At 32.0% G+C, this 13883-nt stretch overlaps 1 protein-coding gene across 4 annotated transcripts in view; it reads left to right on the top strand.

Annotated features, from left to right (window-relative positions):
• The window catches only part of LOC126889553 (stearoyl-CoA desaturase 5-like), a 185778-nt gene that overhangs the window by 159158 nt on the left and 12737 nt on the right, over positions 1–13883 (top strand). For all 4 annotated transcript variants that reach the window (XM_050657928.1, XM_050657927.1, XM_050657930.1 and 1 more), the window contains exon 6: positions 6352–6612. In XM_050657928.1, the coding sequence (XP_050513885.1) occupies positions 6352–6612 (261 nt within the window). The remainder of the gene's footprint in view (positions 1–6351; positions 6613–13883) is intronic.

Genomic DNA, 13883 nt, shown 5'->3' with positions numbered 1-13883 from the left:
GTCACTTTCAGATATTGCTTGCTTTTCCTTCATGATACGCCTAAAGCCCAGCTCTCGGATATGGTTTCTGTCATCAGTTACCATAGCCAAAAGTAAATTTTCGGGATGGGCAAAGTAATCATTCCGTTGTAAAACGGGATCAACAACTTGAAGAAGCTCTTCTAGTAAGTACCTTGAATATTCAATGATTTTGTAATCATGTCAAGGCCCATCTGTGACTTTGTGGTTTATTTTGTGGCAAACCACATAGGCATATTATAACATTTGAGAATGAATGTGACAATCTCTCTCAGATTTTCAGAAAGGTGGGACACACTGATGTACAAACGCAAAACTCGGTTTGCAGTAGTAAGCCATCTTGAATGTGACGTTGGGATAGGATCACGTACCCACTACAAAGTCTTCTGAACAATGTCCTGACTTGATGACTTCTGATATCTCAAGCAAGTACAATTAATTATTGGTGCTTGCTAAGAATACGCTTGTCAACTTTTGGAATCTCACAATCAATAGGATTAAAATCAGTGGTAGTCTTTCAAAATCAGTTAGGGCCTTTCCAATTGGTCCGGAATATCCTATTGGGTCTGTTGTATTTTCATCTAAGTGTTGGAAAAGGTGGTGGAATGGCAGTTTATTGTAATGGAGAAGACAAATACTCCATTGTAGAGGTATTCCCACATGTATCTTTATTTGTGGCAGCGCGCGCTTCGCTGGCATTCGTCACTTTCGCCTCGTCTCTAGGTAGTCTGCTGTTTTTGACGAAGCTGCGCGACCGAATTCCATTTGAATATCAAAATTTATCTTATATGCTTGGATTTTAAATATATTATTGTAATTAAATTAAACTATACCATCTCTAAAAGTCGTATGATTAAATTGTACCAAACAGTCAAACTTTGAAATTTTGCAAAAACTACTAATTTTACTCATTTTGTATTATGTTGCGCGACCGGAAGATATGAAACAAATGTATAAGTGCATTTATGTTGATTTTACATACTTTTAGTAGTTAATTCATGGTATAGGAACGCAATTAAAACCATCTGCCCTGCTAGAAAAATATATGAAAAATTAAGGTTTTTCACAATTTTTGCTAACTTCGATGGCATTGCGCGACCGGAAGACAAATTAATAAAAAAATAATAATTAGTGCTTTTTTCAAGTCTATACTAATGGCAACTTTTGCGCACTATAGCGATCTGAAATAAAAATAAAGTTTTTTTCGAACCACCCTAATCTTCAATAAGGCATTTCCTTGAATTACAATTAAGCCAAAACATCATAAAACTTGGGCTAGCAAAGATAAGCCAAGAATATGCATTCACTACGGCAGTGATTCTCAACCTGTGGGGCGCTCCCCCTAGGGGGGCGCGTTTTTAGCAATAGGGGGGCGTGAAAATAAAAAAAAACACCTAAAACATTGACTAATTTACTAAAATCAAAGCAAAACAAAATTCTGACTAATAAAAAAATAAAATACCCATGAACAAGGAGCTATACATAGTTATGAGCACTGAATACTAAATCAACAAGTTTAATATAAATTAGTGACTTCTTTGGGCCTCTTTTGCAGAGCAAAGCTTATCCAAACAGGGTGTAATATTAGAAATAGCCGCTCTCAGTTCTTTCTCTATATTTAGCTGCGATCTATATTTGGTCTTTAAAGCAGCCATCGCGGAAAATCCTGTTTCGCAAAGGTAGGATGGTGAAAACGGTAATAGTATACGGAACGCTCTGGTTTTCAGTGCAGAAAACTAATCATTTACCCCTGCCCAAAATTCAAAGAGGGATCTAGTATTAAACTGTTTCTTGATTTCGGCATTTGCTGTGAAGTCTATGAAGGTTTCTTCTTCTGCAATAGAGAGCTCTTCGGGTGTAATTTGAAACGGATTCCAGACCCACTCATAACTATTAGGTACGTATTAATTGGTCGTCGGCAAAAAAGTATCTTTTAAAATTTTTTGTCAGCATTGCTAAATGATTTTCAATGGTTACAAAAACAACTTTCACGTGTTGTTCTTCAACCTGGTAAGTTTTAAAACGTTCATCCACATTTTCAAATATTTCTAGGTTTTTTGCTTTAAATTTCTGCTCCACAATTTCAATTTTCTACAGAAAGCGTTAACTTTATTATTCGTATCAAATATATTCGTCTTGGCCCCTTGAAGTTGTAAGTTCAAAATATCTCGAATAGTTTCTAAGTTTCTCGAATATATCAACCAAGTAACTCAATTTCATCAAAAATAAACTATCGTGAAACATCTTGGCTTGCGGCCTCTTTTCTTCTTCTAGAAAAATGGCAATTTCATGTCTTAATTCAAAACACGTTATAAAAATTTCCAACGTAATAACCAGCTTGCCTCACAATAAAATAATAATGCCGAATGTATTGCATCAACGTCTTTGCAAAGTACAGAAAAGATTCTAGTTTTCAAAGGTCTCATTTTTATGTAGATAATTAACTATTGTTACAACCGTAGTTAGCACAATATTCAAGCCAGAGCTTCTCTGTTGATCATACAGTGTCTCTATTTTTGCTTCATTTATATAATCATTTAACATAGAAAATAATGCAAGCGACTTTGCTATCAATTCTATTGGTTTGCAGAAAAGTAGTTCTACAACTGATCTGCCATCACAAAATCGAACGTAGGCAATAAAATGAGCATATTTATTGCTACTGCTGCCTCATGCCTCATCAAGCTGAATCGAAAACAGCTTTTCACGCAACTTCCTGATTAGGTGATCCTGTACATATTCAGCTATATCACCAATTCGGCGGGCAACAGTATCATTTGATAGAGGTATGAACTCCAATTTTTTAGCAAAATTATCTCCAAACACAGTTTCTCCAATTTTGATTGCAATTGTTAATATAAGATCTTAACCAAAAGTGCTATTCTTTTTAGATCTGGCTATTTAATATCAGACTTTATAAGAGGCAAGTAAAGCTATTTCATTCGCAGTCAGTTTTTATTAAAACTAATTTTTGCTTTTCACGCCATTTTAATTTTAACTCGAAGAATTCTCGGGGTTTGTTAATGTACTCACTGTGAAGCGTTTCCCAATGTCTTTTTCGTTTATTAGATTTCATGCTGCTCAAGGTATATTATTATTGCATAGATATATTGTTATTGAACGAGGGGGGGGGGGCGAGGTGAAAATAATTATGGAAAATTGGGGCGCAAATGGTAAAACGTTGAGAAATGCTGCACTACTGTATATCAAGAAATTGGCTATCAACGTCCCTGTCACTCAATATATCACCAAGTACAGGGTAACCTATCTAAAATTCATCAAATCAGATAAAAAAGCCTACTACTTATCAAAATCGTCTGGGAAGCTCTAAAAGTTTTGCAAAAGAAACTTAGTCTTCGAAAGATCTTCGAAATAAAACTTAAGCAGCTCAAGCATTTGCCCTTTCAAACCGTGAAAATATAAACGATTACTTCGTTAATGTGAGTAAAACTATAACATATACTATTTTGACGCAACAAGATCCCATTTCCTATCTCCCTAATTTAGGAATGGTTTCGAATTCATTCTTTATAAGACATTCGGTAAATCTGAAAATCTGAACTGATCCAAACGATCAATAGTATCAAAAACAAATCATTCTATAGTATTGATGGACTATCCATAAAAATCTTCACAAATCTCACAGAAAATGTGTTGGAACTCCTCGTATCACTAACTAATGGTTCATTTGAAAAAGGGCAAGTCCCGCGGTATTTCGCGAAATGAACGTCAGATCAAAAAACTGTAAAATACACTTATTCAGTATTTTTGATAAATCTATCGAATGGTACCAAACACGACCCCCCACGGAGGTGGGGTGGGGGGTTACTTTAAAATCTTAAATAGGAGCCCCCATTTTTTATTGCAGATTTGGATTCCTTACGTAAAAGGAAGTAACTTTTATTCGAAACATTTTTTCGAATTATGGAGAGATGGCGTTATAATCGGAAAAAACGATTGTGGGAAATGGAAAATTAAATTAAAAAATGGCAAGCCCCCACTAAAATGGAAAACCTTACTTAACTTTTTTTGGTTTTAGGACCTACTCTTCACAACCCAATAGGTCCCTATAACGCTCGAGTGACTGCACATTTAGCATACTTTGCTTCCCCACCAAAATAAATGTTTCATCAAGACTTTCTAAATTCATTCTAAACTATGTATAGAAACGATCTATATACATATCTGCGAAGTTCTGGGAACAATATATGAAATTCTCCTTATTGCTTGTACCTCAGGTTAATGTCATGTACCTACCCAAACATTCCTTCTTTTTCTGCAAAATAAACTGCATAAATGTCTTCATTTGTAAATTGAAAAAATAGAACGCCCACGCATACCTTTCATTAAATTTCTTTCTTTATCCGCATTAATTTCGAATAATGAAGGTTACATGCCTTTAAATTGCATTTTTTCGTCCAACAATACTGCAACAAACAGTGCTTCTTATTCTTGTAAATCGCACATTTTATACACAATATTTTCAACTGTATTATTTGCACCAGTGGTGCTCAGACTTGTACTGCGAGGTATTTACCGCATAAACTGCAAGCGTCCAGCGATCGACGGCTAGGAAAAAAAGCAATTTTGAAAATAACAATCTTTATTGCACATTTCTATTTGATAAAAAGCTATAACTACATAGAGTTGTAATTACAGCAATATTTTTCATATTAATTTTATTTTCATGTTGATGCGCATGGCACTGCATATCATCCACAAGTTTTTCAAAAGCAAGCATGATGAGAGATGTTCGTCAGTTAGCCGCTTACGATACTTTAATTTCACCACCTTCATTTGTGAAACACTCACACAAGTACGTTGGTCCAAACAAGGCTGTGAGCTGAAGAGCTACTTGCCTCAAAGAGGGATATTTGTCAGGAGATATGAAAGACCAAAATTTCGTATCGGTCGCTCTGGACTTTTATTTTCAGTACCTCATTTTGGACGGAAATGATCTCCATATTGAAAGTAACGGATATTTCAGTGGCAATTGTTTCCACGTCTTCACAAGAAAATGGATTAGACATGAATGTTACAATATCTGTCAGTTTTTTAAAATCGGCGAAGCTTTTTTCAAAGTCGCTACGAACTGCTTGCAGCTCCATCTCATAATATGAGAGCTAATTCAAATGAGCGGTACCGTTTTTTCAACGATGGAATGTTGTTTCACTCCTTTCTCTTCCTTTGATAAATCAATAATTTCAATTTATTGACATAAGAGTTAGCAAGTGTGGTGAGTCAGCACAGTCCCCGTCTTTTCCCATTTGTATTTTTTTTTCAGTAAATCGCAATCGACTTCAAAAACTTTGGCGATCGACCGGTCGATCGCGATCGACACTTTGAGCACCGCTGATTCACACTAATGAAATCGCAGGTCTCTATCGCTCTGATGCGTTCGCTTTCTGCAGAAACCGAGATCGCCATCGCCATCGTGAAAGCGATCGCGATCGTGGTCACTTAGATATGTTCTCCGCTTAAAATAAGATCACACTTTTTAAAAAATTGTTTTTATTCAAAGACAGAGTACCTAAGTACAGCTTTTAAACAATAGTGCTAGTTTGGCCAGAGTTTTTACCTATTATGATAATATATCATGTTTTTATCTTATTTCAAGTTTTTATTTACATTTTTACTTAGTGTGTTTGTCAATTCTTAAATTGTTATTATTAAATATCGATTTGTTATAATATTTATTTACTAAAATTTTATAATGTATATATGTAGTATGTAATATTTATCACTATTCTTTCGACTTGATAAAAACAAAACAAATTTTGTATATTGACCAAATAAATTCTATTCTATTCTATTCTATTCTATTCTATTCTATTCTATTCTATTCTATTCTATTCTATTCTATTCTATTCTATTCTATTCTATTCTATTCTATTCTATTCTATTCTATTCTATTCTATTCTATTCTATTCTATTCTATTCTATTCTATTCTATTCTATTCTATTCTATTCTATTCTATTCTATTCTATTCTATTCTATTCTATTCTATTCTATTCTATTCTATTCTATTCTATTCTATTCTATTCTATTCTATTCTATTCTATTCTATTCTATTCTATTTTTTTATATTCTATTCTATTCTATTCTATTCTATTCTATTCTATTCTATTCTATTCTATTCTATTCTATTCTATTCTATTCTATTCTATTCTATTCTATTCTATTCTATTCTATTCTATTCTATTCTATTCTATTCTATTCTATTCTATTCTATTCTATTCTATTGTATTCTATTCTATTCTATTCTATTCTATTCTATTATATTCTATTCTATTATATGAAAATTATAAATATGATAATTTTAACATTTTCAGAAATATTTTGCCATCAGAAAACCCACTTGTGTCCTTTCTAACAGCTGGTGAAGGTTGGCACAATTACCATCATACTTTTCCATGGGATTACAGAACATCTGAATATGGAACTACTTTTACAGGAACTACAATGTTTATAGAATTAGCAAAAAGTGTAGGTATGGCCTACGATTTGAAAACCGCTCCAAACTCAATGATAATACAAAGAAGTGTAAGGACAGGAGATGGTACACCCATCCATACTACTAGTCAAACAAACGGGTGGGTAGATTTTTTATTTTCCATTACTTCATTGTAAGTTTACTTAATTTATTATTAAATATCATTAATATTTAATAATATTTTTACTACAATGCAGTATAATTTGCAATACGAATAACAATATTAGTCCTGCCGCCAGGGGGGGTACAACGGCCTCGTTAATTCAGATGGACTTACTCAAGTTTTTTTTATGTATTTTGACCCGTAGAACACGAATTTTTTGGGTAACAGTTGATCCGGATGTCGATAAGATTGTTATAGACCAAGAACTTGAGGAATCAAATAACAGCGATTTTTGGCAAAACAAAACAATATTTTGTATTTTTTGGGCCATTTTAAGTAAAAAATATTTCTACAAGTTTTTTCGTAGGATGCACAGTTTTCGAGATAAACGCGGTTGAACTTTAAAAAAATCGAAAAATTGCAATTTTTGAACCCGAATAACTTTTGATTAAAAAATAAAATAGCAAGTCTGCTTACCGCATTTGAAAGTTTAAGTCAAATTATATCGGTTTTGATTATTTGCATTGGTAAAAATTTATTTTTTTATTGTTTAACAAAGCTATAAACACGTAGGGTTTCCCGTGCTTTTACATGCGTTTTAACGCATGTAACGTAGAAATAGTCTTGATTGCACTAGTACCTATTCTACCTACTCGGTCGATTTTAAATGAGAAGTCATAGAAACATCACTCACGCACTAGTGGTTTGTAGCTTTGTTTAACAATAACACAATAAATTTTTAGCAATGCAAATAATCAAAACCGACATAATTTGACTTGAACTTTCAAAGGCGCTAAGCAGAATTGCTATTTTATTTTTTAATCAAAAGTTATTCGGGTTTAAAAATTGCAGTTTTTCGATTTTTTGAAAGTTCAACCGCGTTTATCTCGAAAACTGTGCATCCTACTAAAAAACTTGTAGAAATATTTTTTGCTTAAAATGACCCAAAAAATACAAAATATTGTTTTGTTTTGCCAAAAATCGCTGTTATTTGATTCCTCAAGTTCTTGGTCTATAACAATCTTATCGACATCCGGATCAACTGTTACCCAAAAAATTCGTGTTCTATGGGTCAAAATACATAAAAAAAACTTGGGTAAGTCCATCTGAATTAACGAGGCCGTTGTATCCCCCCTGGCGACAGGACTATATATTTTATTCCTTATATAATCACATCAAGAGGTGCAAAATGAAATTGTAAATTACTAACCACATCTTTGTTAGCAATTCTGCAACTAGTTATATTTTGTACGTGTGCACCGAAAAAATAAAAAAAAATATCACAAAAAAATAAAATAAAGAAACAAAAAAAAAAAGAAAATAAAAAAAAAACAAAAAAAAATAGTAAAAGAGAATAATAAGAAGTTAAAAACAACCCAATTTATACATATAAAAAGATAACTAAAAATTAAATAATAAAGGAAACAAAAGAAAAATTAGCACATACATTAATTTTACCTTACTAATATTTTGAACATTGTAGTCGTGAGAAAGGATAAAAATTATTATAGTTTAAGAAAAAATTGTCTGGCTAATTGGTCCCTACCAAAGCCATCAAATTAATAAAAACAAATATTTTTACTGACCCCAATCCACTCTATCCTGATTTTTATAACCTGTAATGATGTTTCCGCTGAAATAGTCCTCACTCAGAAATCCGAACGGAGTTTTAGTTCGTTTCCCGAATTTTTTATTTTTGTATTAGATAATATCGCCTAGTGAGAACAATACTGGCGAAAGCCAAAAATCAACGTTTTTGAGTTAAATCCATCAACCGACATCTAAATATGCCCTCTTTTGTGTGCAATATCGGCGAACAATTATCAATTATTTAATTTCCTTACATGCGGGCGCCTACATGTCTTTATTGTATTGTGAATGTGTCAAATATTTTAATGCATTAACGACGAAATGCCAGTTCTTAAATAAATTGTCTTCTTTGGGAACGTAACGAAACTTTATATCAACACAGGAGAATCTCCAATTACGCCGTGCTTCCACGTATTTGAACATTGAACTATTATCTTTAAAAATAGTAGTGCAATGTGCAATAGAATAGTGGCGAATGTGTACTGTTGTCTGTGTGGTCTTTTTTATTTGTGTGTGTTTTTTAAACAACTTCTTACACAGAAACTCAGTTTCAATCGGTCTTACTTGTCTTGATCTTTCTTGAAATAGAAAATCAAGAAAGCGACTATGCACTTTGGATTAGTATTCTTTGGTTTTACTCTATCGAGAACCAATATCCATTTCTAAAAAGAAGTTTGATGGGGCGGGTTGTGATTGCGCGCAGCGGTCAAATACCTCCTGGGGTACTGAAATTTACCTTTAAGAGGGTTGCTGTGATTGCGCGCAACGGAAGGATTAAGGCAGGTAAACAAAACGGTATATTGTGATTGCGCGCTCTACACTCTAATACCCGAAAGTTAGGTTTGAACCGAAGGGTTAGGTCTTCCTCCTTTGAAAATTGTACTGTATAATATATAATATATATAATATATTAATTTTTTAATTAATTAATCAATATTATAATAGGGTTTCCTCGTCTAATAAATATTTCATAGACATACCTATGTTATTTTATTCATTCATTCAAGTACCTACACCTAATACATTTACATTACATTGGTTATTTTTGTATCACAAATAAAATAAATATTTAACTTTAAAGAGACATACAGTATTTAATAATGTCTACATATGTACATTATTTAATACAATAAATATTAATTATACAAGAAACACTATTTAGTTTTTTTTATCACAAATATTTCAATGTAGTATTCACTTGTTATTATCTTAATTTTTTAAAATTAGCAAAATTTCCGTTCAAAACGAATAAGAAGTAAATAAAACTTCCGTTTACTATAATTTACGACTTTGCGCGCAATCACAGCATACCTTTTTAAAGACGTGCGCGCAATTGCACCATTGGCTTAGACACCCTGTTGAGAACCCTGACCGCTGCGCGCAATTGCAGTCTGCCCGTTTGATGACTTGAAAAGTCTCTTACAAAATAAATCAATTCCTTCCGCCCACAATCAGTTCTTCATTATCTTGAAATATGAAACATAAGTGAAACAATGAATTTTATTTTACTATTCATAGTTCTTCTGCTTACTTTTCATTTTTTATCATGTTTATCGGTTTCTTGTTAACAGAGATAATGTTAATAATTATTACTTAAGATCTTATTTTGTTATTTTCCTATGTACTTCTATTGTACTTTAATTTAATTTTGTGAATAAGTTTTTGGTTTGTACAATAAAATATGTTATTTGATGCAAAAACCAAACTGTTGTAGAGTAGTAGTAGCAAAATATAGTGACGAAACATCCAATTAAACATCCTCAATAATTCAATAATGACGTAACGCAAAAAAAATCTAAAATAAATACAATGTTTATCTTTTCTTCAAATAAAATTACTTCTACTAATTGGTTTAAATACCTAGAAAGCATATTATTAGAAAAATTTTGCAAAATGATTACCTATTAGTCAGTTATACTATTTAGCAGTTTGAAACGAAAAAGCGATGGACTACCCCAGCTAATTGAAATAATATTCGAAAATATTACCTCAATCATCTAAGATAGCCATCGTTACACCCTTAGCTTAGCTCAGTCACTCAGGTGTGTGTTCGTTTTGTCCTAACCTTAGATATGAACTCTGAAAATTTAGAATGGTAGCAAACAAAACATTATTTTTAACTAATCATATTTATTGCTCATAAAAATATAATAAAAATATGACTTAGTAAATTGCATTAACAAACATATTCAAATTCTTGCCAAAAACTAACAATTCTGGATTATACTTATGGCTTTTGGTAGCTGATGGTAACTTATTGACGTTGAATGGTACTGCTGCTGGTTCTGCAACGGGCTCTGGGGTTGTAGGTGTTGTATTCCACCAGGCCTACGGATGTTGGTCGTTTCAGTCTTGGTAATGTGGTTGCAGTCCTGATGACATGGTCCTCGTTGTTCTATCGCCGGCGATTTGAGGGTTGTTGAAACTCCCGGAGGGAGAACGGTTATCTTATTCCCAAAAACTGTAACAGTAAAACACATATCAACAATCAAGAAGAAAAACCAATGTGTGCCCTCTGCCATTCTAATCGTCAGAAAGAGTAGCAGATGACAAGAAAAAATTAAATGAAATTTAGATGAGGAGAATAGTTAAAATTTCATTACTAAATGTGCATACACATAAATTAAAAAGATAATATATTTAAAACTAAAATATCAGAACACCATGTTCTGACATTGGAGGTTAGATATAAAAAAATATTAGAAAAAATGATATAAGATGCTAGGTATGGATGGAATATAATGACTGTAAGAAATTATTAAAAGACTTTATGTAAAACTCACCCCAAGAGGAAGATTTGATTCGGAATAAAAATGATTTAATTTTGAAGCTTCTTTGCCTTTTATGACATTTCCCCCACCATTTTGAGAATGAAATACGAGGACTGTCACTGTCATTAAAACCACATGACAACGAACCGTGGACCGAAATTTGAAATAACGAACATGGAACACAAGAGATGATACAATGTAAATAGGGTTGCCTATTATAGAACGGGCGCCAAACTAGTTTTTAACGAAAAAGCAAGTTAAAAGGAATAGAAAAAAATAATTGTTAATGAAATATTAAAGAAAATAAAGTAAAATAATTATTTAAAATAAAATATCAAAGATTTGGCGTTTGTAACGTTACAAGTTTCATCAAAACTTCAAATAAGATTATCTCTAAATGTTCATTTTGAAGTTTCGCCACTATTGTTCTCACCAGGCGATATGTGTGTATTTCTGTACTGTGCCATGTGACGGGGTATACAATCAGTACAGTCATTGCACTCAATTTTTTCTGACTTTCTCCTATTTTATCGTATCTCCTTAAAATTTTTTCTGACTCTCTCCATTTTTTTCTGACTCCGACCATTTTTTTCTGGCAACCTCCAATTTTTTTTTTGATACCCTCCAGGTTTTTCTAACTCCTTCTAATTTTGTTTGACTACCTCCACTTTTTTCGAGTTTCTCCAATTTTGTCTCATTCCTTTTAATTTTTACTCCCTCTCCTTCTAATTTATTTTTATTATATAGATATGGATTTAAAAAACAAATGACAATATCATTTTGATATTATATATCAATTTTGATCATTATCATTTTTAGGCCTGGATGACGTGTACCAAAAAAAGTCGATTAATAGCAATCTTAAAATTTGTTAATAGCTTAACGGTGTCAAGTCGGACAAAGTTTGATGTACAGGAACACTGGCGCAGGGGAAGTTTTAATTGTGAAACAGTTTAAAAATTTGGAACGTCAGATTACGAAAACGCCCTATGTATTTTATCGGACAGAACTTCCAATTGTTTTGTTACCGTTTCATTAAACTCTTATGCAAAAAGACTGCTATTACTAACCAACACGATTCCTGCCATTTGACATGTTCTTCGTGTTCCACTCATTAAAATGCTCAGTTGGTGATAAACAACAGTCTGATTTTTTACATGAGAGTTTAATGAAATGGTAACAAATCAATTGGAAGTTCTGTCCGACAAAATACATGGAACGTTTTCGTAGTGTGACGATTCAAATTTTTAACCTGTTCCATAATTAAAACTTCCCTTGTTCCTGTATTCCCATACATCAAAGTTTGTCCGAGTAGACACCGTTAAGCTGTTAACAAATTTTCAGCTTGCTATTATTCAACTTTTTTTGGTACGCGGGATCCAGGTCTATTTATGTTTACTCATTATTATCTATTAACATTATCTTGTGTAGCAATAAGAAATATTCGATTTAAAAATTACAGGTTATGTTAAATATAAAGTAAATGTGTATGATATAAACGGTATACTATTGGGTCTTTTCCCATTGATCTTATTTTGGATACTTATTTATGTTTAATTTAATTGATTCTTTAACCATTAATATATTTAAAATAATAAACGATAAAAAGTTAAGGATTAAAAAAAACAAAAAAATCACTAACAGAGATTTGAACTCTGATCATTCGCGGGAAACGTAAAAAAGTAAATAGACGTGAAGATAGAAGATAGCCACAGTTTTATTAACGTCAATCTAAAGGAGTATAATATGGATAGCGCTTATCTAAAAGGTACCAACAGCCATTTTGCAGTTTTGAGTAAATTATGATCAAAAACTTAAGGCTATGGGTACACAATTCGCAAATATTTTACGTGTATCCCTACTTTTTCTGTCTTTACACGGCAAATTACGTGTAGTAAAATTCACACTGGTATGGATATGTTAACATTACTGGAATGTCATTCTACTTGAAAATGTCATCATTAATTTAAAGAGATGGGTTTTGAATGTTCTTTGGTAACTGTTATTTTTATAATTGCAAATTATTAATTCAGTTAATAAATGTGATAATTTTTTCACTAACTATGTATTCAGTGATTGTAATAATTTATTTGTACAACAAAGACTAATACTCAATCGAAAAAAGAGAAAAAGTGTTAAAGTGATTTTTTAATAATATATTGTTATGGAACGCTTACAATTTTGAACATCTTTAACAACAAAATACTTGGATCACAGAATATATTATCCTGATGTATTTTATGCTTGGATCTTCCACAAATAATACACAATAAATAACTTTTTATTAAGTTCACGTCTTAAATCAATTATTTATCAAATACATTATATATCAATAATATTTAATCAATAACTCAACATATTCCCGATGCAATGTCAAATATTTAAAATTGTCACTGATTGTCAGCGTCTGACTGACAATATATGCTGACAATATTATATTCGGCTGAGTGCGTTTTAAGACAAGGATAGATTTGGAAAATATTACCACGGCATTGTGTTTATTTTTTTCGAATCCTGAAAAGACCAATTAATATTTTTGAAAAATTTAAAAGCAGAATGAAAGACTAAATTATTACCGAGGGCCGAAAGTCCCTTAGAATAAATAAATAGGTTATTTTGAATGATATATTTGAAATTAAAAATCACACTAAATTTTCTCTTAGTTTTTCACCCCTGTAACTTATTAAAATAAACATTATAGAAGTTCTCAGGGACTTTCGGCCCTCGCTAATAACGTGATCTTTCATTCTGCGTTTACATTTTTCAAAAATACTTATTAGTTTTCTCAGGATTCGAAAAAAATGAATCCCCATTTGAATAGCATTGCAGCCGAAAATACGTACCGATCCTCTTAACAGTTTTAAAAATCGACATTTCATCATTTTTTAAGTTTCTCAATTTTTTTAG

The sequence above is a fragment of the Diabrotica virgifera genome, chromosome 8 (assembly GCF_917563875.1).
Source record: "Diabrotica virgifera virgifera chromosome 8, PGI_DIABVI_V3a".
NCBI classification, from domain to species: Eukaryota; Metazoa; Arthropoda; class Insecta; order Coleoptera; family Chrysomelidae; genus Diabrotica; species Diabrotica virgifera.
This window is presented reverse-complemented; position numbering and strand designations above follow the sequence as displayed.